The sequence below is a fragment of the Pristiophorus japonicus genome, chromosome 4 (assembly GCF_044704955.1).
Source record: "Pristiophorus japonicus isolate sPriJap1 chromosome 4, sPriJap1.hap1, whole genome shotgun sequence".
NCBI lineage: Eukaryota > Metazoa > Chordata > Chondrichthyes > Pristiophoridae > Pristiophorus > Pristiophorus japonicus.
In genome coordinates this window covers 71,189,868-71,216,827 of record NC_091980.1, presented here as the reverse complement: position 1 = coordinate 71,216,827, position 26,960 = coordinate 71,189,868, and the positions used below count along the sequence as shown (strand labels likewise).

The window sequence follows — 26,960 nt, the reverse complement described above, 5'->3', positions numbered from 1 at the left end:
ACTTGGATGAAGAGACAGAGTGTAATGTAGCTAAATTTGCTGATGATACAAAGATAGGTGGGAAAGCAAGTTGTGAGGAGGACGCAAAGAATCTGCAAAGGGATATAGATAGGCTAAGTGAGTGGGTAAAAATTTGGCAGATGGAGTATAATGTGGGAAAATGTGAGGTTACCCACTTTGGTAGGAAAAATAAAAAAACAAATTATTTAAATGGGGAGAGATTACAAAATGCTGCAGTACAGGGGGATCTTGGGGTCCTTGTACATGAAACACAAAGTTAGCATGCAAGTACAGCAAGTAATTAGGAAGGCAAATGGAATGTTGACCTTTTTTGCAAGGGGGATGGAATACAAAAGTAGGGGAATCCCTGCTACAACTATACAGGGTATCGGTGAGACCGCACCTGGAGTACTGTGTACAGTTTTGGTCTTATTTAAGGAGGGATATACTTGCATTGGAGGCAGTTCAGAGAAGGTTCATATGGTTAATTCCTGAGATGAAGGGGCTGTCATATGAAGAAAAGTTAAGCAGGTTTGGCCTATACTCATTGGAGTTTAGAAGACTGAGAGGTGATCTTATTGAAACGTGTAAGACTCTGAGGGAGCTTGACAAGGTAGATGCAGAGAGGATGTTTCCCCTCGTGGGGGAATCTAGAACTAGGGGGCGCAGTTTCAGAATAAGGTGTTGCCCATTTAAAACGGAAATGAGGAAGAATTTCTTCTCTGGGTCGAGTACCCAGAGCTGTGGAGGCTGGGTCATTGAATATATTTAAGGTGGAGATAGATAGATAGATTTCTGAACGATAAGGGAGTAAAGAGTTATGGGGAGTGGGCAGAGAAGTGGAGTTGAGGCCAGGATCAGATCAGCCATGATCTATTGAATGGCGGAGCAGGCTCAAGGGGCCAGATGGCCTATTCCTGCTATTTCTTATATCGGCACAGGCACGATGGGCCGAGTGGCCTTCTGTGCTGTATCATTCTTTGATTCTAAGAATTTTTCAGTACATTTTAGGTTATTAATAATTGACATTAAATTCTTGTTTTGACGCGGCAAACAATGTTTTAACCACCTGTTGGTCCTACAGATAACACTGGTCAACTATTATTCCTACTGCCATGTTCCAGTACTTAACCAGTTTTACATAAGTGCAGTTAATTCTGAAAGAGTAGATTGGTAATTATGTTGATGGTAAAATTAATAATATTATTGGAGAGATTAAGACATTAGAGGATAGCTGAGCTTCTCAACACTGGACTATCCAGTATGTCATTTTAGTTCTAGAATATTTATATTTTGCTTCAAACATCCAGTTTTCATTGTAAAATATAGCATTGCTCCAAAATTAACATCCAATTTTCATTGCAAAAAGCAGCCTCGCTGCGAAATTAAAGGATGCCTGGAAGAGGATTACAATTCAAATCCATTCCGTATCACAATTTAAGGGGTGTTGTCTTCATGAAAAACTGTGCCAATCCTTTTCGTCATTTGTGCAAATACAGCATAATGTCAATCTTGGTAAAAATCTAATTTTATTATTTGTATGCGATGTTGTGGCAAATGACGGTGTTCTTTACACACTTGAACAAAAAAGATTTGCCAAATGCTTTTGCATGAAGATGGTGCCTCTAAGTTCATAATGATTTTGTAAACCAGAACACTTCCATAATTTTGGCAAAGCTTTACAGATGCTGGAAATTAGCTCACTTTGGATCAATGAGGCTTGCAAGCTGTTAATTGGCCAGACAGCGATAGCATTAAATCTTAGACTCAATATTAATCGACTGAGTGTCTTTGTTTACAAACATATTTTAAAACAAAAAATATTAATCCTTTTCTCAGGCAACTGAATTTTGTGAGCTCTTTTTGCTTGATCAGTGATTAAAACTTTGTTGAATAATTCAAGTTTAAAGTTTTGAGGATTCTGTTCTGCATGAACATACTAGATTAATGAGTTAATAATTTTACATTTCTAACAGACCAATATTTCTATGGTTTAAGTTTGTGCAGGCAACACTGAAGCTTCACTATCCTTGGATTTTTGTTTTTTGGTTTGCCTTTTGTAAAATAATTGCCCATTTTTAGGTTGCTGTCCTGTAGATGTCCCAACTCACTGCTGGTGCATCCTTTTTTCTCCTCTGCACCCCCACCTCCCCGCTTCCTTTCCCCCACCAAAAAAATAAGAATTGAAGTCCAGAATATTGACCCACAGTATGTGTGTGTATACCTTTCAAAGGTAAACATTATGAAATATATACAGCTTTTTTAATTGATTGATGTCTATAATCTGGAAATAGTTTTAAAATATATTTGATCAATTTTCTGCCATTCCTGAAGTTGATTCATTCTGGGTTATAGTTTCATGGGGATCAGGTTCACTCTGCTATCTTGCCCAAATAGCTGATCTCGGTTGGAGCTGACAACAGTGACAACATCTTGCATTTATATAACACCTTTCATAGTGAAACTTCCCAAGGTGCTTCACAACAGCATTATCGGAGTGTTGGGCTGGAGGAGGTTTCAGAGATAGGGAGGGGCGTTACCGGGAAAAAAAATTGACACCAAGCTACATGAGATACTGGGACAGATGATCAGAAGCTTGGTCAAAGAGAGATTTTAAGGAGCATCTTAAAGGAGGAAAGAGAGTTGGAGAGGTTTAGGGAGGGAATTCCAGAGCCTTGGGCCAAGGCAGCTGAAGGCACAGCCGCCAGTGGTGGAGGAATTGGGGTTGCGCAAGAGGCCAGAATTGGAGTGCTGAGATCTGAGTGTTGTAGGGCTGGAGGAGGTTATCGAGATAGGGAGGGGCGAAGCCTTGGAAGGATTAGAAAACCAGGATGAGAATTTTTAAATCTAGGCATTGTAGGTCAGTGAGCACAGGGGTGATGTGTGAACAGGACTTGCTGCGAGTTAGGATACAGGGCAGCAGAGGTACAATTGTTAACGTGCTGTTCCCTTATGAGGCCCGCCGTCAACGATTAGCTTAATCCTGTCCAAGCCTGATGTGCATACATGTGTGCTTCCCAGCAAGGGTCACTGGATAATCATCAGGAATGGCAACTCTGCCTATTTCTTCCCCCCTCCCCCCAACCTCCTTCCTTTACCCAGCTCTGGTCCTGAAGCCATGTATACCCTGCTGCTCCAGCTGAGATCAGCTAACTCCATAAAGACTAGAAATTAAGCCATGTGTTTTCCTGGTTCAGATCCACCACAAGCTACATTACGTGAAAATATGGAACCATCAAGGGAAATTCATCCCTCATCTTGAAGTAGTCTCTTGTGAAAATTTAATTTGCATATTTGAAGATCATTAGCATCTCTTTCCATGTGGCACCAGCTTAGAGAATACTGAAAAGTTACACTATTCAAAGTACGTGCATAATTTGTATTGTGCAACTCTTTATAAAAGAAATCCAGAGAAACACAGAGCATCTCTTCAAAATATTACATTAACTTGAATCTTTTCTGATTTTTAGTGCATAATTATTGTAATTATTGAGCAGCTAATGTGATTTACCTTGTATAATTCAAACTGAAATGTAGATTGTGAATTTTGAACTTTTATCCTTGGAAAGTTTCTGTCAAAGGTTCTTCAGACAGCCATTTTAGTTGCACCGTATAACATTTAGTCTAGACCTCTAGTACTTGACAAAAGAAATCATCATCGGCAGTCCCTCAGAATTGAGGAAGACTTGCTTCCACTCTTAGCATGAGTTCTTAGGTGGCTGTACAGTCCAATACGAGAACCACACTCTCTCACAGGTGGGACAGATAGTCGTTGAGGGAAAGGGAGGGCAGGGAGCCTGGTTTGCCGCACGCTCCTTCCGTGTGAATAGTCTAAATGTGATTCAGGAAAGTTAACTATTTTGAAATTGCATTATTTGGCAGCTTTTTACAGTTGTCCTGTGAGCCACTTTAAGTTCTATTCAGATAAGCTTGTAATAGCTGGGAAAGAGATTTATGTAGACGTAGCATTCAAAAACAGGAAGGAATGGTCAATTCTATTGCAATACCTATACTATTTTTATTTAAAGTGTGTCTTAATGTTGCTCTGCCGTCTTGCTTTTTTTGTACTTTTGCCTTAAATCCAAGCTTAGCATTTTCTAGACATTCTATGGTGGAGACTATTTAATGTAAATAATTTTTTCCTTTCCCTCTTCCTCTCTGACACAAAATCATGGCAGATAATTTCAGATACCTTGCAAAAGTGATATCTGAAATGCAAAGCACATGTAGAATAGTTTATGTTCAGTGCTAGACTGAATAAAAGCCACAAAGTGGTGAAAAGTTTACACTGGTTTCACATGGGTAAGTAATTTTTGCATGGCATTTTTTCAAACATTTTTCGTGTGCTTAGGTACATCCAAGCAGAAGTCCAGTCCCCTGCAGGTAGCGGAACAGGATGTCCAGCCCTTCCACCAGTACCAGCCTTTAGAATGCATTGTGGAAGAGACGGAAGGCAAGCTGACAGAGCTGGGACAAAGAATTAACGCTATTGAGAAGGCACAGTTGAAGTCACTAGAGTTGATTCAGGGAGACACTTTAACCAAAGACAAGATAGAAGAACTAAAAAAGAGCAGAGAAGAGCAAGTCCAGAAGAAGAAAAAGATTTTGAAAGAGCTGCAAAAAGTTGAAAGGGAATTGCAGCTGAAAACTCAGCAGCAGTTTACCAAAGAGTACTTGGAAGCCAAGGGTCAACAGCAGACGCTTCAGCTCCAGCAACAACAACAGCAGCAATGCCCACATGGAGGACTGTTCTCTCAGGTGGGGACTGGTGAATGTCTGCCAGAGGAAGACTTTTCAAAGTTGCCTCAGGTGGACACCATCTTGCACAGAGATGGCCAGCAGCAGCCACCTGCAACCCAAATGGGGTTTGTTCCTATCCAAACTTTAGCAACAGAAGTGTCTCCAAACTTTACTAGTTCTGTTTATCCTATCACTAATGTACCTGATCTACAGCGAGTAATTGTGAACCAGCCTTTGTTAGGACAGGCACAACTTGCTGGACTTGGACAGGGAATCTTAGCTCAAGCACCTGATGGATTAATGGTTGCAACTCCAGCGCAGACGCTAACTGACACTCTTGATGACATCATGGCAGGTGGGTTAAGAATTGGTCATCTTTGTACTTTACCTTTGCTCACACCTACTCGCTTTTAGGTACAAATGGACTTTTTGTTAGATTCATTGAGGCACAGAACTATAGATTTTAATAGCACACGAATGCTTAATCAAACTACTGCAATAGCAAGGCTGTTTAAGCCAGCTGACTAATACCATTTATTTTAAATAGTAATTGATATTTGAAATATATATGCTGGAAGTGCAGAGAAAGTCAATCAATATAAGAGAAAGTAAGGCTAATATTTTGACTGTTGCTCTATCTCAATTGAGCAGCCCTAATAAAGGGCCATATCTCAACTTGTTAACTTTTCTTTCTCTATCATATGCTTGCTAACTTGCTGTGCATTTCCAGCATTTTCTTTTTTTCAGATTTCTAGCTTTCACATATTTTCTTTATAATCTCTCATTGACACTTTGTCTCATTCTTCAGATGAAAAATAAAATGGGCTTATAATTAAGGGGTAAGCACATTTGAAAATGAATTAAAAATCACATACATTAAGTTGAAAATATATTCAGGGTTTTTGTTACTTAAAAATTGGCACATTTTGCCCTTCAGGATATATTGATGCATGGGGCAGGATATCAATTTTGACTTCTGTTCTGCCCCATTAACATTTTGTGATTTAATGTGGTCATTTTATGACTGGTCTGTTGTTTTTGTTGACCTATGTCCTGTAGTTGTTTAAACCACATGAAGCTGAAATAGAGTATTGCATAACTTGGAGGACAGTTTTATTTCATATTTTGTGTCACTGCAAAGCTAATGTTATTTTGAGTGATGCAATCTGTGCAGTATAGCTGCAATTAAATCAGAATAAGTCTGGGATTCAGCTTTGGATATGAAACTACTTACAAGAGGTCATTTCATGCCGTTGTGGCTTTGCAACAGCTGCAGTCTAGCTGCCACAGTACAAAACCTTCAAGTTTTTTTAAAAAAAAACACTCCCAGACTGGAGTAAAGGCTGGACTGTCTTTAGATTTTTAATGTTGTGCATTAGTTTGTGAAAAATTGTGCTTTCGCCTTATTGCAGAGTGGACAGTGAAGTTCATTTACACTACAAATGCAGGTACTGCCATTAAACAGTAGTTTAGTGTAACTGCAGCACAAGTCCTTTCTAAACATTTTCAGTAAATATTCAAAATCAAAAATTATATTTCATATCAAGAGAAATCAAAACATTCGAAATACAACTGAACCTCCTGTTTCACATTACAGCTTCAAAAGGCTGTCCCAATCAAAATGCTTTATTCTTACAGAATATGAACCCACGTGAAATGATTCTAACTCGCCCCACAGTGTACACGTATCCCTGTATGAAGGAACAGGGAACTGAGTAATTTTCTGAAATGGCCAAAACTTAAACATCTAGTGTTGAATTAATCTGATCTTGGCCTTGTTCTTTTTAAGAGTTTAAGTTGGTTTGTCTTTTGATGAAAGATTTTGGTTGGAAATAACATCATACAGCTGACTGCTTTTTGTTTACTGTGGTGAATACTTACAGTATTACGGTATTGTTGAATTATTTACTGGTCAAAATATCAGGCTAACCTACTTCTCAGTAGTAGTGGTGTGTATAAACGTCATGATAAATCTAATGTTTATGACATTTTCAGCAACAAGTAGGCTGAAATAGAATAACTTTAAAAGCATAATACTAGTTGCAGTTCCAGGTCCTGTCTTCCAAGTATCATGCTAGTTTTAAGTTGTTCATTTATTTCCAATACTTTGTTTATCATGGTAGTACACTTTTCTAATTGCAAAAATGTGGTTCTCCAGTGCCAGATTATTCTTTATATTCTGGGTAGTATTTTAATTAGTTTGAGGAAAGGGTATAACATTTGGATCCAAAATTCTAAATGAGATATTGCAAATGGATAATTCTGAAAAATATGTTGAATAGTTTAGTCACCAGGAATGTGATTTGTTTTTCAGATTTAATTGGACTTGAGCTCCATAGAGCATGTACTTAAGACTTAATCTTATGGGATTTCTTAGTGCACTGTTAGTTGGCTGCAGTTGGGTTTTTGTAGTGTGTTTTAAAACTATGCTATTACTAAAATTGTAAATTACGATAGTGGCACCTAGTGGTAGTATAATAACACCCTCGGACTATGTTTGAAATTTATTGCAAGCAAAATCTCCTTCATAACCAGGCACTTAAATATTAGCAGAATTTTTTTTGTAGGTGTGTTTTTCTGTTGTAATTTTTGTCATTCTAAGTTTGCTAAATTTATTGTGAATTCATTAATTTGGACTATGAAGTTATATGAAAAAGTGGGTTATGAATTTTAAAGTATAAATTCAAGTTCTTTAAAATGAAAGGTAATTTCCTTTTGACTTCAAAATATCACTAAATTGTGCTATTTGCAATAGCTTGGAATGGATAGCAATTGCATTAAATGGCTAACTTTTTACCACTGTAGTAGGGGAGACTCCTGCTTGTCCTCCTGTGGAGGTGAGATTCTCACTTTAAAACATTTGTCCCCATCCTTGGGTTGTCCCATGCCACTCATTACTTGCAGCTAAGAGGGCTGAAACCAGCAACTGAGTTGCACAAGGGTGATTGGTAGGTAGAGGAGATTGGAGAATGCTCCCCAATTGTGTGTTGAGAATGGAATTCATCCCATTTCAGGAATCAATAATCAGTATTAAAGCACCTCCAGATCAGGTATAGCACAGCCAGATCAGGATAAAACTCCCTCTATTCTACAGTAGCTGTGTTCCTCACCTTAACCTTGGAAGAGCACTCGATACTTGTACCAGTGTGATGTTTTCCATTTCCCATGCCACTGATCAAGTAGTTTCTCTGAGTGAAATTGCCAAATTAGGGTCAGTTCGTGCTGTAGGACCATGTCCTCTCGGATCTGCTCAAACTAACATCACACAGGACCATTACAGTCAACAGGCAGGAAGAGCTTTTCATCTCATCAGTCTGGGGCTGGACTTGAAGTCGGGTTCTAAAGGTATAAAGCTACGGTCTCATCCACTGTACCACCCACCCTGTGTGTCTGCCTATATTACTACTGTCCAAGGAGCAAGATTGGGACTGCAATTTGCATATATTGCCAAGACCCTTATGCCATGTGTAGTTTTCAAATCTTGGCAAAGCATTCTGATTTCTTTTTGTCTCCTAATGAAGAATCCTTCAGGAATTATTCCTTGCTCTAAAATGCAACTGTTATTTTTGGGGCAGTGACTTTGTCTGGAAACTGAAATTAAATTAGCCTGTTTTCTGGCACATGATTGCTGTTGTGATTTTTGCTGGGAAGTTCATGTGTGGATATCATTTGAGGACAGAATGTCCAGTTGTGATTACCCCCACACACTTGCATACACTCACTCACAAATAGCCCATTTTCATACTCTGTCCAGACATGTGCATGAAGAATGGCCACTTAACTGAAATTCAGAGCTTTTTAACTATTCTGGAGTGGTGGACAGCATCCAAAACGGGAAGGATACTGTTTATCGTGATGAGAACCACTCAAAAATTAGCATCAGTTATTGTGCTATCTCTCTTTCTCTTCTCCCCCCCGGCACCAGACCACCCGGGATTCTAGAGGGCCTATGGATCCCATGTTGAAAATCTATCTATTTGGACTGTAAGTACTCATCCCTGATGCCTGGCTGAAGTTTTTTTTTACTAACCAACATTCAGCTCACAACCAACCCTGCTAAAACAGATTATCTAGTGGTCATATCTGTGTGGAAACTTGCACAATGCAGCAGCCAATTTGCACATTTCGACAGTAACTGTTCTTTCACTATTTGTCTCAGTTCAACTAACAACTCAAGTTTCAGTCTTTCTTGGAAAGCAGAGGCTGAAGTACATCTCTTTTTATCTTGAAAACTCAGCCCCCTGAGTTCAGCTTTTGATTCTGAAGGAACATGGAAAATGTATTTTTGAAATCTTTTATTGTAATTCTATTTCATCCAGGGTTCTAGAATATCAATCGTACTATTTTCCAATTACAGTATCTAGGTATTTCTTAAATAAATCCCATGTCTTGACCATTTTTCTTAGGGTGATCAACAATTGGATCAGTTGCTGAGTGTAAAGAAATATGTATGCCCTTTGTCCTGCTGGTCTGGTGTATCAAAAACATATCCATCTGCTTCACTTTCATTATTGAGTTAAATATCCTTCTGAGGTATTTTTTGAGGCCGAAGAAACTTAGTTTATGGAGTCATTCCTTGGAGCTTTTTTCCCTCTACCAGTGGGGATCAACCTCATCGCATTCTGCCATGTCTCCAGGTTGTGGATGACTTACTTGTGTGACAGTGACCAGAAGTGTATGCAGTACCCCCAGTGTAGTGTAATGGGGGGATTTTACAGCTTCAGCTTGACTTCTGGAGATTTGAATTAAATTGATACAGCAGTATAACCCAGCATCCTTTTGTTTGTTTATGGACATGGTGAATGTCGAGTTAACTATCGACCTCAGGTCTCTTTCAACTCCTCTTCCCTTCCTATATGGACTGTTCAGCACCACCCATGGACTACCTATGCCTATCTTCACTTCCAATATGCAGTACCTTACATTTGTCTATTGAGCTTCATTTTTCACTAAACAGCTCAAGTCAAAACTTTGAGTTCTTTGTAATATCTCTGCTGTCTCCTTGCTTGGTGTCATCTGTGAATTTTATTACTGCGATTACATATCACTAATGTGTACCAGGAACATGAGGGATCCTAATACCAGTTCTAGTATTTACTCCACTCGATTGATCTAGCTCCCTTTATGACTGCTCTTTAGCTAGTTACTGGTCTGTGACTTAATTTGTAAAAGAGACTCGTGCACAGTACTTTGTTAGAAGCTTTTTGAAGTCGAGGCACTCTGCGTCATGTGCTTTCTGTCTTTCCCCTCCCCAGAGTTGGTGTATATTATGATGCAGAATAAAGTTAGTTGGGTAAAGGATGTCTCAGCTTACCTATTAGTCTGTACTGAGTGTGCTGATCTCGGCAAGGAAGTAGTACTCTGTGCAAGGGAGGGTATGAATCAGCCAGGATACAAATTCCTCATCCTTATCAATTAACTTGTCGTGGAAATACTCATGTGAGGATGTAGAACGAGGACATGATGGACCTCAGCTGTGAAGCTCCAGACAGTCAACTAGCCTACCAATAGACATTGCCCACACTTAGTGAAGCGTGGCATTTTGGATGACATACCCAAGGCGTAGAAGCATCCTATAGAAGGAAGGAATTTCAGTGGATGTAGCGTTTCGTATCAGGACGTCCCATATCATAACCATTGAATTGCTTTTGAAATGTAATGTAAGCAAATATAACAGCCAATTTGCAGACCGCAAACCAATAAGGTGAATGACCAGTTAATTTGCTATTGGTGATGGTTAAGTGGAACATTGTTGGCAAGGATGCCAGAAGAATGTCTTGCTCTTCAAGAAATAATGCTTTTTACATAACACCTGAACAGGAAATTAGGTGGGTTTAGCATCTCATTTAAAAGGCGGCACCTCCAACAATGTAGTGCTTCCTTAATACTTGGGTGTTCGTTTAGGGTATCTGTTCAAGTCCTGGAATCCTTGAACCCACAACCTTCTGACTCAGATTGAGGAGTGCTATCAACTGAGCCAAACTGAAGCATTTTCTAGTTTGATTACTGCCTTGCGAGAAAATTAGAAAGAAAAAAGCTAGGATAATTTTTGTATTTTAAACCCCCCCCCCCCCCCCCCCAAACTCCACGCGCACACTTTCTCACTTCTTCTGGAAGCAGTTATTCCTGCTGGGTTATTGTTCCAAGAGTGCTGATAACCCTTCGATACCTTCCTTAAGTGACCATTCTTCATGCATGGACCAAGATGGTGAATATTGGCACGTCGTTTGACCACAGGGAACAACACAATCAAGCCCACTTTCTCTGCACTTTTCCAGCAGAGATAGTGACCAGGAGTGGGAACTATAATGAATTACTTGCTCTTTTGTCCCAGCTACACTATGCATTCTCTCTCTGCCACTGACCCACCTGTGATATGTTAACATAGAAAATAGGTGCAGGAGTAGGCCGTTCGGCCCTTTGAGCCTACACCACTATTCAATAAGGTCATGGCTGATCATTCACCTCAGTACCCCTTTCCTTTCGCTCCATACCCCTTGATCCCTTTAATCGTAAGGGCCATATCTAACTCTCTCTTGAATATATCTAATGAACTGGCATCAACAACACTCTGCGGTAGGGAATTCCACAGGTTAACAACTGAGTGAAGAAGTTTCTCATCTCAGTCCTAAATGGCTTACCCCTTGTTCAAGGATGCTGAGGTATAATTGTAGTGTTGCCATCAGATATCAGCTTGAACTCTGGAAACTAAGATGAAAAGTGGTGCCTTTCTGGTCTGTGTAGTTCAATAAATGGTATGTCTATCCACAGAATCATTGGGAAGCCCACATGTTCATTAATTACACAGTTAAATGTTGCTTATTAATTTGGGGAGGGGGTGTTTTCCATCACACAGGAAATTACTAATTTAGTCACTAGTTATGCACGTAATCTTTACCTAGTTTTAGAGGATCATTGTCACATTTTATTATTGGGTTGCCACACTACCTTCAGGAATAATGCATGGCACTGGGACAGCAACTGGCAAATTCAAAAATTTCAGATCAAGCACCTAAAGAATTGTACAAATTGAGCTGCTTTAGTTGGACTTTCTATTTTCAAGTGGGCTGGGGGGAATTGGAGAAAATACTTCCATCCAAACAATATTTCCATTTGAAATAAAACTATCCATTAAAGAATTCTCTCTGTAAATTTTTCATCCCAGTGTTCAGTAAGGCAAATGCAGTTTTTTTTTCTATTTGTTGTGAATTCAACAACAATAAACCTGCAATATGCAAAGCTTACCATCCTGTTGACAATTTTTTCATATACAAGATGGCGAACTGGTTCATTTCCTATGAGGACAGCTGTCATAAAAGTGAGCTGGAGATTTGTGCTCAATGAGGCCCAACTAACAATGAGAGGATTATATCTTTATGGATGTCTATGGCACCTTTCCATCCTCCTACCCATCCAGACATTGAAAAATAATTTTTTGGATGTCTTGCATACTAAAATTATATTTATTCTGTTTATAAAGCAGTTAGTATGAAATTGGGGCAAAATGGAGAAGGCCTTTACTCTGTGACTCATGTTTTCTGAGTTTGAAGTGCCTGAGACTGGCATTGCATGGGAAAAGTATGGTATCACTGAAATTTGTCACATTTGCCGTTTTTAAAAAAAAAATATTCCATCCTCTGTCCCTATTCCTGTCAAGGAGACGCCATTTCGAGCAAATTTGATCTAGTTCCCACTGATGTGTAACACTCAAATGCTTGGGAGTCCAGCACTAATTGATCTTGCTCAGTAGTCCAGAAGAGAAAAAGTCACCTTTAAAGGAGACAGGCTGCCACTACATGTGCATTCAATCTCCAGATGGAAAGGGACCAGTTTATTGAAGTTTCCGTACGAGATTAAAAAAAAATATTCTCAGCATATTTCACGGAGTCCCAGACAAGTGGTTATAAAACACATTTTGGCAATTAATAGGAGTCTTAGTTGCACAAAATGGACTTGTTTGAGGTTTCCTTGCATGAAGCCACCTAGAATCTTTTGGATTGCTTCCAGTGTATTCTGATTTTAGCCCTTGGGTGTCTAATAATTAATTGTTTTCATTGCAGCAGCTGTGAAGACCTTTGACCTTCTACCCTTTGACTGAAGTAATCTTTTGTGATTTTTTTTTTTAATATAGTGTTTGGTAGTCTGGATTACTTTGACTTTTCAACTTAACCAAAGAAGAAACTTGGAACTGAACAATTATTGTAGAATTTGTAGAAGTCTTTTTTGATAGAATATATTTTTGTTATACACGTTCTGTTGATGTGTATTTGACTTTTTGGTTCATAACTTAAATTTTCAAACAAATTTTCATTTTAGAAAACTTAACATGTCTTTTTGAGGAGTAAGGTTAAAGGGCACCATCCTTGTGGGACTACTTGGGCTATAGCTGAAAATTATTAAACTTCTTTAATGGAGATTCTTCAGTTTTCTGCAGTGCTATGTTGCTTCCTTATTTAGGTATGTAATACTGTTGTATATTCCTGGCATTATAATTGAACCGCTTTGAGGCACTGTTGGGTTTAAACTCTTTCAACATTACATCATAAACAGAATGACATTTAGGTTTTATTTCTTAGTTATTTAAATCTAGGTTATATCATCAAAATGCTAAAAGTGGCGCGGCTACAAAATAGGTTGTCCTTTTCCAAAATGTGCTTGTTCTGTATGGAGAGTTGCCTGCATCTACCAAAACTTTATAGTTCTTTCTCATTTTGATATGTCTTAATTTTGAGGAAATGACAATGAATATTGTCTTGCAGCAGTGAGTAGTAGAATGCCTCCTGGACCGAATGCTTCTTCCCACACTACAGCACCCCCTACACCTCAGCCTCGTACTCAAACTCCAAGTCCAGTTGTTTCTCCTTCGTCAATGCTGCCTCTCTATCCTTCAGTTGAAATTGATGCGCAGGTATGTATTCCATATGTATGTGATCCATTAGGAAATCCCTAGTAACATCATTTATTGAATATATTTTTATGAATTATACAGTACGCTATTCTAGTTGCAGTTGGTGCTTGTGATAAGATTTAGATAGTCAATTTATGAAATGTGTATGTTTCGTGATTGTGTGTTAATGACTTTCATGACTATTGCTGCTCACTTTGAGTGTATGAATCTGTTGCTTCTGTTATTCAATTGATTGTATCTTTGCACAATGTGCTGTATTTCTACTTAGACTGAAAGTAACCATGATACTGCATTAACATTGGCTTGTGCTGGGGGACATGAAGAACTTGTATCAGTGTTAATAGCTCGTGGTGCTAACATTGAACATCGGGATAAAAAAGGTATGCATTCATTTGTTATTAAGATCAGCTTTCATTTAATTGGGATAGGTAAAACAAGATTTTGAAGCTGCTGAATTTAGTAGTGAGTATACTTTTGAGTATAAGAATATATCCAATCCAGCGTAATGGGGAATCTTAGTTGTGGATAATGTTGAGAAATGATGCTTCATTTGCTTGCTACACATTCTACAACGATGAGCCTGGTTGCCTTTGGGAAGAATAGAAGTGTGGCTAAGGCAGGTATCCAGTACCAGCTGAATCCAGGTCCATTCATCAGGAAGATTCTTTTGCTCGTGATTTACTCATATTTTTTCCTCTGCCTTTAAAGTTCTCCTGCTTTGCATCTTTTGTGACTTGCAGTTGCTTTTGAGTAACAATTTGATATTTATTGGAGTTTGAAATTTGAAGTCCTATTTTACAGCTATTAATCTGACCACTACCTTCTCGAGTAGGGGAATCATAGAATGGTTACAGTATGGAAGAAGGCCAGTCGAGCCCATGCCGACTCTCGGCTAGTCCCACCTCTCCACCCTTTTCCTGTAGCCCTGCAATTTTTTTCCTTCGGGTACTTATCCAACTCCCTTTTGAAAGATAAAATTGAGTCTGCCTCCACCATCCTTTCAGGCAGTGCATTCCAGATCTTAACCACTCACTGTGTAAAAATGATTTTTCTTATGCCACCATTGCTTCTTTTGCCAATCAGTTTCAATCTGTGTCCTCTGGTTCTCGACCCTACTGCCAATGGGAACAGTTTCTCTCTATCTACTCTGTCCAGACCCCTCATGATTTTGAACACCTATCAAATCTCCCCTCAATCTTCTCTGCTCCAAGGAGAACAACCCCAGCTTCTCCAGTCTATCAACATAACTGAAGTCTCTCATTCTTGGAACCATTCTCGTAAATCTTTTTTGCACCTTCTCTAAGGCCTTCACATCCTTCCTAAAGTGTGGTGCCCAAAATTGGACACCATATTCCAGTTGAGGCCAAACCAATGTTTTTTTTTATATTGGTGGTTCATCATTTCCACACTTTTGTACACTATACCTCTATGAAGCCCAGGATCCCATAAGCCTTTTTTTAACTGCTTTCTCAACCTGTCCTGCCACCTGCAATTATTTATGCACTCATACCCCAGGTCTCTGTTCATACACCCCCTGTAGGATTTTATTATTTAGTTTATATGTCCTCTCCTCATTCTTTCTACCAAAATGCATCACTTCACACTTTTCTGAGTTAAATTTCATGTGCCACGTGTCGGCCCATTTCACCAGCCTGTCCGTCTTCCTGAAGTCTATCCTCCTCACTGTTCACTATACTTCCAAGTTTGGTGTCCTCTGCAAATCTTGAAGTTGTGCCCTGAACACCCACGTCCAAGTCATTAATATAATTCAAGAAAAGCAGTGGTCCCAGAACCGACCCCTGGGGAACACCTGCCGCCAGTCTGTTTTTTTTTAAAAACAACCATTTACTATTACTGTGTTTCCTGTCACTTAGCTCATTTCATATCCAGGCTGCCACTGCCCCTTTTATTCCATGGACTTCAATTTTGCTGGCAAGCTTATTATGTGGCACTTTGAAGCCTTTTGGAAATCCATGTACATTGCTTCAACTGCATTACCCTCATCAAAAAACTCAATCAAGTTGATAAATATAATTTGCCTTTAACAAATCTGTACTGGCTTTCCTTAATTAATCCACCCTTATCCAAGTGACTCTTAATTTTGCCCTGATTACTGTTTCTAAAAGCTTCCTGACTGGCCTGTAGTTATTGGGTTTATCTTTATACCTTTTTTTGAACAATGGTGTAACATTTGCAATTCTCCAGTCCTCTGGCACCACTCCTGTATCTATGGAGGCTTGAAATATTATGGCCAGTACCTCTGCAATTACAGCCCTCTGCATCCTCAGCATTCATCCCACCTGCTCCTGGTGGTTTATCTACTTTTTAAGTACAGCCAGCCTTATAATACCTCAATTTTTATCCGATCAAGTGTGTCCACTACCACTACCTTCACCATGTCTGTGGCAGCCCTCGTGGGAACGTACCTCGACTGTACCCAAACTATTTCCTCTTTAAAGGCAGCCCATTGTTCCAGTACAGTTTTGACTGACAATCTTTGATTCCAGTTTACCCGGGCTAGATCTGTTCTCATCCCACTGAATTTGGCCTTCCCCCAGTTAGACATTTTTACTCTCGATTGCTCCCTGTCCTTTTCCATAGCTAATCTAAACCTTATGATACTATGATCACAGTTCCCTAAATGTTCACCTACTGACACTTGCTCCATTTGACCTACCTAATTTCCCAGAACGAGATCTAGCAATGCATTCTCCCTCGTCGGGCCGGAAACATACTGATCAAGAAAATTCTCTTGGAACACACTTCAGAAATTCTTCCTTCTCTGCCCTTTACACTATTACAATCCAAGTCTATATTAGGGTAGTTGAAGTCCCCCATTATTACTACTCTATAGTTCTTGTACCTCTCTGTAATTTCTCTGAAAAGTTTCTGCTCCATATCTTTCCCACGATTTGGTGGGGCAGAATAGGAAGGAAATAGGCCAATCATAGCACATAAGCGGACCATTTCGGCCCAATGGGTCCATGCTGGTACTTATGCTCCACACTTGCCTCCTTCCATCTTACTTCATCTTGCCATATCAACATATTCTTCTATTCCTTTTCCCCAATGAGCACAACTGCATGAAGTGAAGTTCTTGGCTCACTGACCAGTGGCCAGCAAACATGACCATTTCAGATGTTCTGCATGTGTTAACAGGGCAGCATTGTCTCTGAAGTGTCCGAAGAAACCACCTCCTCCTCCTCTGGAAGCAGCACTGCTAACTCTTTTATATGGTTGGGGATGTTTGCTCCCTGTATTTCTCGATAAAATATTGCATCCATTCCATCTACATCTATATTGCATCCCATCTAACCTTTTGGTGGTGGAGAGCCATTTTCATTATTGCATTAGTAAGCAGACCTTGGTATTCTGTTGAGAAGTCAGGAGTTTAGTATTACTAGACGGCTAGTAGGTAAAATTAATGTACAAGCTCCATACTTTATACAGAGGCTTGCAAAATGGCTGAACGTATACTTCCTTACTGATTGGCTGGTGAGGTGGATTATGTGATATATACCATTAAAAGGTCATTTACAGGCTAACCAAGATTTTAGTATTTCAAATACCTAAGATTTCAACATGGCCATCCACACAACTGAGTATTTAGACATTATTTATAGGATCATTACCATTGGTTAACTTGCCCTTAATTAATGCGATGGTCAGTAAAAAAGAAACTGCTGCGCTGGCGGAGATGAGCGGACTAATACAGACCATGTGACTATCTTGTTTGTGTGGCTTGGTATCAAACCATGCAGTATATTTACTCAAAGAAATTATCTAATGGCATCCAGAAGTTGTATACCACTGGAGCGAGTGTCAAAAAAGGGATCACTGATGCTTAAAAGATCTTACAGGGACTTTGCATTCCCAAATTTCTTGCTGATGACCTAGACTTATTCTCCATGAACAGTAGACTGACATTGCTAGGTAAAATGTTGTTTTAATCCTGTATTCCCTTGCTCCCACACACCCCTGGGAGGTTGAAATGAGTACCAAAAGCCACTTGTTAGCCAACAGCCAAAAGGTGCACAAAAGCAGCCCAGCAAAGGCTCCCTGTTTATATTCATTTGGTGTCTCCCACACAGCATGGCTGAAATTCAGAATTCAGAGTGGCGACCCAATTTTATTAACCCCTCTCTGATGCCACACATTGATCATTATATTAGTTTTTTGCATTCTATCTAATCAGTCTGTTAAAATACTTAACTATTTTTGTTCTGGTTAGGTTTTACTCCACTTATTTTGGCTGCTACGGCTGGTCATGTTGGGGTTGTAGAAATTCTGTTGGACAAAGGTGCAGATATTGAAGCACAATCTGAACGCACCAAGGATACACCATTGTCATTGGCTTGTTCTGGAGGAAGGCAAGAGGTGAGAGACCTTTATAGTTAACTGTTCAGTCATGGTTATATACAAGTTTAACGCAGCAGTGTTGTGGAAATTCCTTTGTGCATTTTATCGATGTTTAATCTCGAATTTGTTAATTTGTTAATGAAGTAAGCACTAAGATTTTAAAATGGCTGTTAAATTCAGTAAGCTATTTCCCTTGATTGAGTGTATTTTACGTAGTTTTATCCGAGTGTAGTCTGTTGCAGTAGTAATCATTGGCCAACTTTTTGTCACAGCATTGATCACAAAATGTTGACACTAAATTTCATAGAAATTTCATAGGATGATTCAAATTTTGCATTTCCTATACATCTTGTCTGACCAGTATCCTACCTAATATGGAGCCATTATTGCAGAATGATACAAACAGCATTTGACGAAGTTATCAAATTCTGTTGACTTCAAATTCATATCTGAACTTTTTAAATATATCTTGATTAAGGTGGTGGAGCTGCTATTGGCTCGTGGTGCAAACAAAGAGCATCGCAATGTTTCCGACTACACACCTCTCAGTCTTGCTGCGTCTGGTGGCTATGTTAACATCATCAAGATCCTTCTGAATGCTGGAGCAGAAATTAATTCCAGGTATTACAACTGATAGCTGAGTTACTGCAGATATAGGAAGCATATCCAGAAATCATCTATGTTGCCCTCTCATAAACTTAAAATGAAAATAGTGGGTAGACAAGCTGGGCCAGAATTTGTTGGAGTGTGCATGGCTAGTTGGACTTTTCCCTGCATCTTTCAGCTCAAAAATGTTTTTCCTTGAAAGTACGAGCTGATAATGGCACGGCAAGGGCAACCGGGCATCTGGGACCTTGCTGAACATTGGGACCAACAGTTTATCTCCTTAACCAATGAGATTTAAGGATTGAGAAATAAACAGAGGAAGGACTGAGCAGGAGGATGAATTACAGTGGGTGAATTCAATGTCAAATCAGATATAGAAAGATAAATAGAGAGGGAAAGAAAGATTGGATTAAGGGGGAGAAAGAAACTGGAATGTAAGAAAAATAATTTAAACTTTGATATTTAAAAAATCTCCAACAATTCACAACCTGAAGGAATGAGTCTCAACACTTTTAATTGTTCACTTTCTGGGCTAGAAGGGTTGATTGGCAGTCATTAACAATTATCAAATTAAAAGGGTACTTGTGCTATAAATTGCTCGAGTTAGCTTTCTGTGGTTAATTTAATGGGCAATGAATGTGCAAATTCAGGAACTTAATGAACCTCCGAGGTCAAGGGCAAATTGCTGTTTTTGCTGAGCCAACAGTGAAGTGGTGCAAATCGTCCAGCAACTTGTGGCAATTCTCAATTCACGAGGTATCTCCCTCACCACAAGTTGCTGGCTGATTTGCACATTATTAACGTTGTGTCATTCACCTATTTTTTTCCAGCAAATTCTGGCCCTATAAGGTGGCGCTCATACTTTGCAGTTAATTTTAATGCATATTCAGAAAAGGAACGTTATTAGTGGGCCCAGCATAAGACAGCATTATATTTGAGTTCATTGGGGCGCATTGTACCATCATAAGTGCACTCTGCTTCAGTATGGGCTGCTTGAAAATAGCCATTACATGACTTGTCTACTTGGCGGGGAAATTGCTTTATGCCTTCCCTCTAATTTCCGCGGCCATAAAGACAAAAGCAAGAAGAAATTGAGATGACTTTAATTACTTGATGCTGGCCGCAAAACCGGTCGGTCTCTGATCTATGTTTTTATTATCACTTGGCACTAGTGCAAGTATGTCCTTGATGGTTTTACTATATGCCTATATGCCAAGTGAAGCCTGAAAGCAATGAAACTGTTGTGATATTTTGATAAAGTTATGATTAGCTGATTGTATGACATTGAATAATTCACGTTCATGTTGAAATTAATTTTTTAAGAACCCAATTTCAAACAAAGTCTGGTAACTTTGTATGAATGTAGGTGTGGAAGGTTGCATTTAATTTGGTTGGGGACAAAGAAAGGACAAAATAAAATAATTAGTTCATAAGCTTTTCAACAGCAGCTTCTTTCCTCCCTCTCCCATTATTCCTAACCGAGGATTTTCTTACCAGTTAGAAACCACCTTCCGACATACCTATATGCTAATTTAGATAAATTATCTGCACGTGTCGCAATTTAATTTAGACACAGAGCATTAATTAACTACAGAAACTTTGTAAACACACAATTCCTAACATATGTATTCTATTGCAGGACTGGCAGCAAATTGGGGATTTCTCCTCTGATGTTAGCTGCTATGAATGGCCATGTGGCATCAGTGAAACTGCTGCTTGATATGGGCTCTGACATCAATGCCCAGATTGAGACCAATAGAAACACTGCACTTACTCTGGCCTGTTTCCAAGGTCGAGCGGAAGTTGTCAGCCTACTGTTGGATAGGAAGGCAAATGTTGAGCACAGGGCGAAGGTAACACTGTTTTATTGTTTATTAAAGCATATTAAAGGGCAACCCTCTGCCCCCCCAAGCTTAAAATATTTTGTGCTAAAAGATCAACATTTGAGCAAGAACATTTGACTTCAGTACTCCGCTAGTTTATTTGAACTACATATAGCACAGGCTGAATATATTCATTTGGTTATAATTGTTTCACAGTTGTTATGTCACACTATTCCTGTTGCGTTTGAATTTGTTCTGTATATTCCATTAATTTTATTGCAGCGGTGATTCAGCGGAACTTATCCTCCAAGTTATGTAGCACTCTGACATTGTATGTACCTATGATTGGCCGGAGTGGATCACACGACACTATCCTTCAAGCTCCAATTCCCATGTCTGCTTGCCATTTTGTCCTGTGTTCTCTGCGAATTTTCTGTTTGCCCACTCTCCTACTGCTGCTGCCCTTTCTCCATTCAAATCTGGGGTAGCAGGGAAAACCTTAAAATCCTGTTTCCCAACTCCGTGCTAGGAAACGGGCAGGACATTTGGGAACTAGGAAGAGGGAGCAGGACTAAATGAAATGCACACAAGAGAATTGGGACAAAAAATAAACCAGAGCATGAATCGAACCATAAGGAACACAAATGAGCGGAATATTTTAAAGAAATGTAAAAACCAGGAGTGGGACTAAAAAAAGAGGCACACTTTGGTGGGAGGTAGGTTGGGCGAGGGATTGTGCCAAAATAATTATCACATCCAGAATGGGAGTGTTTGAGAAGGGGGCGAGACAAAGTATCCTTGGGCTGTTAGTCAGCCTTGCCAAAATTCCCGTCAAAGCTTCTCACTTCTCACTTCTGTGTTTTTTTTAGTACAGCTTCCACTCGGGTGGGAGTATTTATAACTCCCACCCCTGACGTTTGAGTTTGCATTTTTGTAGAATGCTAATTTAAAAAAAAATCAATACTGCACATCCTGAAACCAATGTTCCCTCTAAGATGTGCAACTGCGTGTGAGGTCCTGTGCAGGCCGCTCACCAGCTCCTGCCGCTGGAAGCGATACCGTGCATGCGCGGATGCACAGCAAATTTAAAGGGACCGTATAAGAAAGAAAAGAGGGAACATTTCCCGAAACCCTTAACTTCTGGTGGAATATGATTTGAGGGCAGGGGATAATTGGACCAAGGTGGGCAGACATAATTCAGCCCCCATTTCTAAATCCTGCATCTGTCCTTAATTTACTATTTTCGTTAGAAATGTGGACATAGGAATTTATAATGGATACTATCTGTGAACTTGTGCTGCGATTTCCCTCTTCTACGAGCGATGACACTGCAGAACCTCCCTTCGGTGTTACAAGTTTACATAGGCAGTTTTGATTTATACCTGTGTGCATATGCCCTGCTTGAACATTGTCCATTAGTAAATATCATTTGTTAACTAACTAGTGAAGTACTGAGGAAGCGCTGCATTGGACGAAGTGCTGTTCTTCACCTGTAATACTTAGCGAGTCCTGTCTGCCTGTTCAGGTGAATGTTAACAATTGTATAACTCTGCTTAAAGATGTTCTGTGCTTTGGACAAAGTTTCCCTCTCAACCAATGCTACTAAAAAATATTTTAGCATTTGTTTATGGAATATTGCTATTGCAGAATGTCTGCTGTTCTTGTCCACACATGTCACTAAACTTGAAGCACTTTACAAGTGTGAATTATTTTAAGGTGTTTTTACAATGTGATAAGGCACTATATAAATGCAAGTTTTTAAGGCTTCTAGGATAGCACATTGATCACTTGTATTCTATTTAATGGAGTATGTTAAATGTTCATGGATTATTTCCAAATCTTTTGGTATACAGCAGATACAATTGATGCAATGTATAACTGAGCAGTTTAATCTAACTGGAATTGTTTCTATTTAGACGGGTCTTACACCCTTAATGGAAGCTGCCTCCGGAGGGTATGCTGAGGTGGGGAGGGTTCTGCTTGACAAAGGTGCTGATGTCAATGCACCACCAGTGCCTTCATCACGTGATACAGCTTTAACCATTGCAGCAGATAAGGGTCACTACAAATTTTGTGAACTGCTGATAAACAGGTATTTAATAATTTGAATATATTTTACACTATGATTTCATTAGTTCCTGTAAAAATTCAGTCATAAGAAAATAATTTTGTACATCTTGCATTTTGATTTTTGTTTAACTGCTACAGAGGGGCTCACATTGATGTTCGCAACAAGAAAGGTAACACACCTTTATGGCTGGCAGCAAATGGTGGACATTTTGATGTTGTCCAGTTATTGGTACAGGCTGGTGCTGATGTGGATGCAGCAGACAACAGGAAAATCACACCTCTTATGGCAGCTTTCCGCAAGGTAATTCTTGGTCTGTTCACCCCATTTCCCCCCCTCCCCTTATTTTGAATGTTTTGTAAAAAAAAATGCATGGGTTAAGACCAAGATAAGTACTTCTTCAAAAACTATCAATTTGATTTATCAAATTTCTGACTGCAGTAGAGTCCCATCATATTGAGTCTCTTTGTTTCCTGGCCACTCCAGGGATATCACTGACTGGAGGATGCCATGATTCCCACAGCTACTCGCTTCATTGTAGTCTAACCATGACCTGAGACTAGCCTGGAAAGTGATCTTAAGTTACTCAACCCGAGATAAAACCCTACTTGTGGGTACACTGCATACCAATGTGAAAAAAGTTTATTTTGACTCTGTCTCTAAGGTTGCCACACGGAGTGATCTGAGCTATCAATATTAAGACAAAACCATATAACTGAGGTGTTGACTCACACCAATGACATGCCTTTGTGTGTCTCACATGGGCTGTAGAAAAAGGATTACTGTTAGTGTATTCTTTATTCCACGTCACTACCTTTTGCGTGCATCTGTTTGTATCTCTTTATTTCCCCCCCCCCGCCAATCTCATTGGTCTATAATGTTTTCAAGTGTTTTCTCTTGCTGAAGAGTGAGACAAAACAAAAATGATTGTAGAGGCAGAGGTGATGACGAAAGGTATACCGATTTAATAAAGGACTTTGTCTCTAGCATTTACGGCAGTGAAATCACAATCCTTAGAGAGGGTGCGATGAAAGAATTGAGTGTAATATCTCCAAGTTTGCAAATGACACTAAACTAGGTGGCGGTGTGAGCTGTGAGGAGGACGCCAAGAGGCTGCAGGGTGACTTGGACAGGTTAGGTGAGTGGGCAAATACATGGCAGATGCAGTATAATGTGGATAAATGTGAAGTTATCCACTTTGGGGGGCAAAATCACGAAGGCAGAATATTACCTGAATGGCAGCAGATTAGGAAAAGGGGAGGTGCAATGAGACCGGCGTGTCATGGTTCATTAGTCATTGAAAGTTGGCATGTAGGTACAGCAGGCGGTGAAGAAGGCAAATGGAATGTTGGCCTTCATAGCTAGGGGATTTGAGTATAAGAGCAGGGAGGTCTTACTGCAGTTGTACAGGGCCTTGGTGAGCCCTCACCTGGCATATTGTGTTCAGTTTTGGTCCCCTAATCTGAGGAAGGACGCTCTTGCTATTGAGGGAGTGCAGCGAAGATTCACCAGACTGATTCCCGGGATGGCTGGACTAACATATGAGGAGAGACTGGATCAACTGGGCCTTTATACACTGGAGTTTAGAAGGATGAGAGGGGATCTGATAGAAACATATAACATTCTGACGGGACTGGACAGGTTAGATGCGGGAAGAATGTTCCCGATGTTGGGGAAGTCCAAAACCAGGGGACACAGTCTTAGGATAAGGGGTAGGCCATTTAGGACTGAGATTCGGAGAAACTTCTTCACTCAGAGTTGTTAACCTGTGGAGTTGTTGATGCCAATTTATTGGATATATTCAAGAGGGAGTTAGGTATGGCCCTTATGGCTAAAGGGATCAAGGGATATGGAGAGAAAGCAGGAAAGGGGTACTGAGGGAATGATCAGCCATGATCTTATTGAATGGTGGTGCGGGCTCGAAGGGCCGAATGGCCTACTTCTGCACCTATTTTCTATGTTTCTATAAAACTCCTGTATGTAGGAGACTTGATAGACCTGAGAAAATGTTTTCACTAGGCATTGACAAGTGACAATTCAAGATAAACCAGTTTCTGCATTGCCTTGGTCAGGTTTATTGGCGTGTGAAGGTTCACAAACCAGGAACACTTTTCGATTCTGTCTGGAGCAAGTCATTTTGTAATGTAATTTAACCTACATGAATAGCTTACTCTCTGACCTGGTGCCCCTGGAGTGCTTTTGGTCTTGTTCTTGGATCATTCTATTAGCTCTGCTTCTTTGGTTTGACTTCAGATGCATTAGCTGCTATTATCCTTGTATTCATCACTTGCCAGTATTTTTGCTGTATGGGGATAGTTTACACTGCAGGTTACCTCTGTTTTTAAAAAAAAAAAATCACTAATGTGATAAGGCTCTCGTGCACAAAGAATGCAGGATGATCACTTGGGATTTGAGGTGAAAGCAAATAAGTGTTCGCAGTGGGGAATGTTTTTATGATCTCCTGGTTCCTTTGATTTCCCTTTTCATTTATTTCACTCCTTGCATCCCTCAAATACACCTAACCTTAATGTACATGCAGAGTAAATTGTATCCAAAGTGTAGAGAAGATAATCGTATTGAAGGTAATTTAACTTTGTATATATTGAAATGATACTTTATAAGATCGGAGTTTGAGCTGTTTCATAACATTGGGATGCTCTAATGAGACAGCTTACAACAAGTTTTATGTAAACATAGAAACATAGAAAATAGGTGCAGGAGCAGGCCATTCAGCCCTTCTAGCCTGCACCGCCATTCAACGAGTTCATGGCTGAACATGAAACTTCAGTACCCACTTCCTGCTTTCACGCCATACCCCTTGATCCCCCGAGTAGTAAGGACTTCATCTAACTCCCTTTTGAATATATTTAGTGAATTGGCCTCAACTACTTCCTGTGGTAGAGAATTCCACAGGTTCACCACTCTCTGGGTGAAGAAGTTTCTCCTTATCTCGGTCCTAAATGGCTTACCCCTTATCCTTAGACTGTGACCCCTGGTTCTGGACTTCCCCAACATTGGGAACATTCTTCCTGCATCCAACCTGTCCAAACCCGTCAGAATTTTAAACGTTTCTATGAGGTCCCCTCTCACTCTTCTGAACTCCAGTGAATACAAGCCCAGTTGATCCAGTCTTTCTTGATAGGTCAGTCCCACCATCCCGGGAATCAGTCTGGTGAATCTTCGCTGCACTCCCTCAATAGCAAGTATGTCCTTCCTCAAGTTAGGAGACCAAAACTGTACACAATACTCCAGGTGTGGCCTCACCAAGGCCCTGTACAACTGTAGCAACACCTCCCTGCCCCTGTACTCAAATCCCCTCGCTATGAAGGCCAACATGCCATTTGCTTTCTTAACCGCCTGCTGTACCTGCATGCCAACCTTCAATGACTGATGTACCATGACACCCAGGTCTCGTTGCACCTTCCCTTTTCCTAATCTGTCACCATTCAGATAATAGTCTGTCTCTCTGTTTTTACCACCAAAGTGGATAATCTCACATTTATCCACATTATACTTCATCTGCCACGCATTTGCCCACTCACCTAACCTATCCAAGTCACTCTGTAGCCTCATAACATCCTCCTCGCAGCTCACACTGCCACCCAACTTAGTGTCATCCGCAAATTTGGAGATACTACATTTAATCCCCTCGTCTAAATCATTAATGTACAATGTAAGCACAGCCTCTTCTTGCAAGGTCATTTAAGCATGTATTTTCAAGTCTAATAATGTTGAATTATCCTTTTTCAGGGTCATGTGAAAGTTGTGCAGTACTTGGTGAAGGAGGTGAACCAATTTCCATCTGATATTGAATGTATGAGATACATAGCAACCATTACTGACAAAGTGAGTACATTTCTACATTGTGAGATCCATGTGTGCACAAGAACAATATTTTTCACCTTGAGGTTTTATCTTCAGTGAGCAGGATTAGGATTATTCCTACCTTCCCACCTGTAACTGGAATTTTCAGTAATGGTGATCTATAACTGAACTCCTTTTGAAGGAACAAAAGGGGCTTAACCAGTACCAGTGAGTTGTAGGAAGAATAGACAGGTTTTGGGAGGCTGGGATTGTTCTGACTCTGAAATCAGGAACCAGTGGACATTCATGAAAGCAGGTTAGGACAGATGTTGAATGTGAACAATACAGGTGAGTGAGAGAAGCAAAGGAGAAAATAATAAAATAGAAGAAAAACAGCAACAATCAAAATAAATTATAAATAGAAGTGATCTGACTGCAAACAGTAAGTTATCAATATTATAGCACAAGTTTTAATTTATGCATACATTAGCATCAGTCATGGCTCAGTCAGAAGATTGTGTGCAAGTCCCATTATAACAGTACTTCAAATGTATTTCATTGGTTGTAAAGCACTTTGGGACATCCTGAGGTTGTGAAAGGCACTATATAAATGCAAGTTTTTTCTTTTTAGTAAAAGTGCCAAATATGACAA

General features: G+C 39.8%; 1 protein-coding gene across 18 annotated transcripts in view; it reads left to right on the top strand.

The window, feature by feature from the left end:
• ankhd1 (ankyrin repeat and KH domain containing 1) overlaps positions 1-26,960 on the top strand; it is a 193,796-nt gene that overhangs the window by 131,383 nt on the left and 35,453 nt on the right. For 15 of the 18 annotated variants that reach the window (XM_070878328.1, XM_070878323.1, XM_070878329.1 and 12 more), the window contains 9 exons: positions 4,352-5,095; positions 13,500-13,648; positions 13,917-14,028; positions 17,880-18,025; positions 18,486-18,628; positions 20,253-20,466; positions 22,353-22,528; positions 22,645-22,807; positions 26,255-26,350. In XM_070878328.1, coding sequence (XP_070734429.1) covers positions 4,352-5,095; positions 13,500-13,648; positions 13,917-14,028; positions 17,880-18,025; positions 18,486-18,628; positions 20,253-20,466; positions 22,353-22,528; positions 22,645-22,807; positions 26,255-26,350 — 1,943 coding nt within the window. The remainder of the gene's footprint in view (positions 1-4,351; positions 5,096-13,499; positions 13,649-13,916; positions 14,029-17,879; positions 18,026-18,485; positions 18,629-20,252; positions 20,467-22,352; positions 22,529-22,644; positions 22,808-26,254; positions 26,351-26,960) is intronic. The other 3 variants (XM_070878312.1, XM_070878327.1, XM_070878326.1) reach the window with 3 other exon arrangements.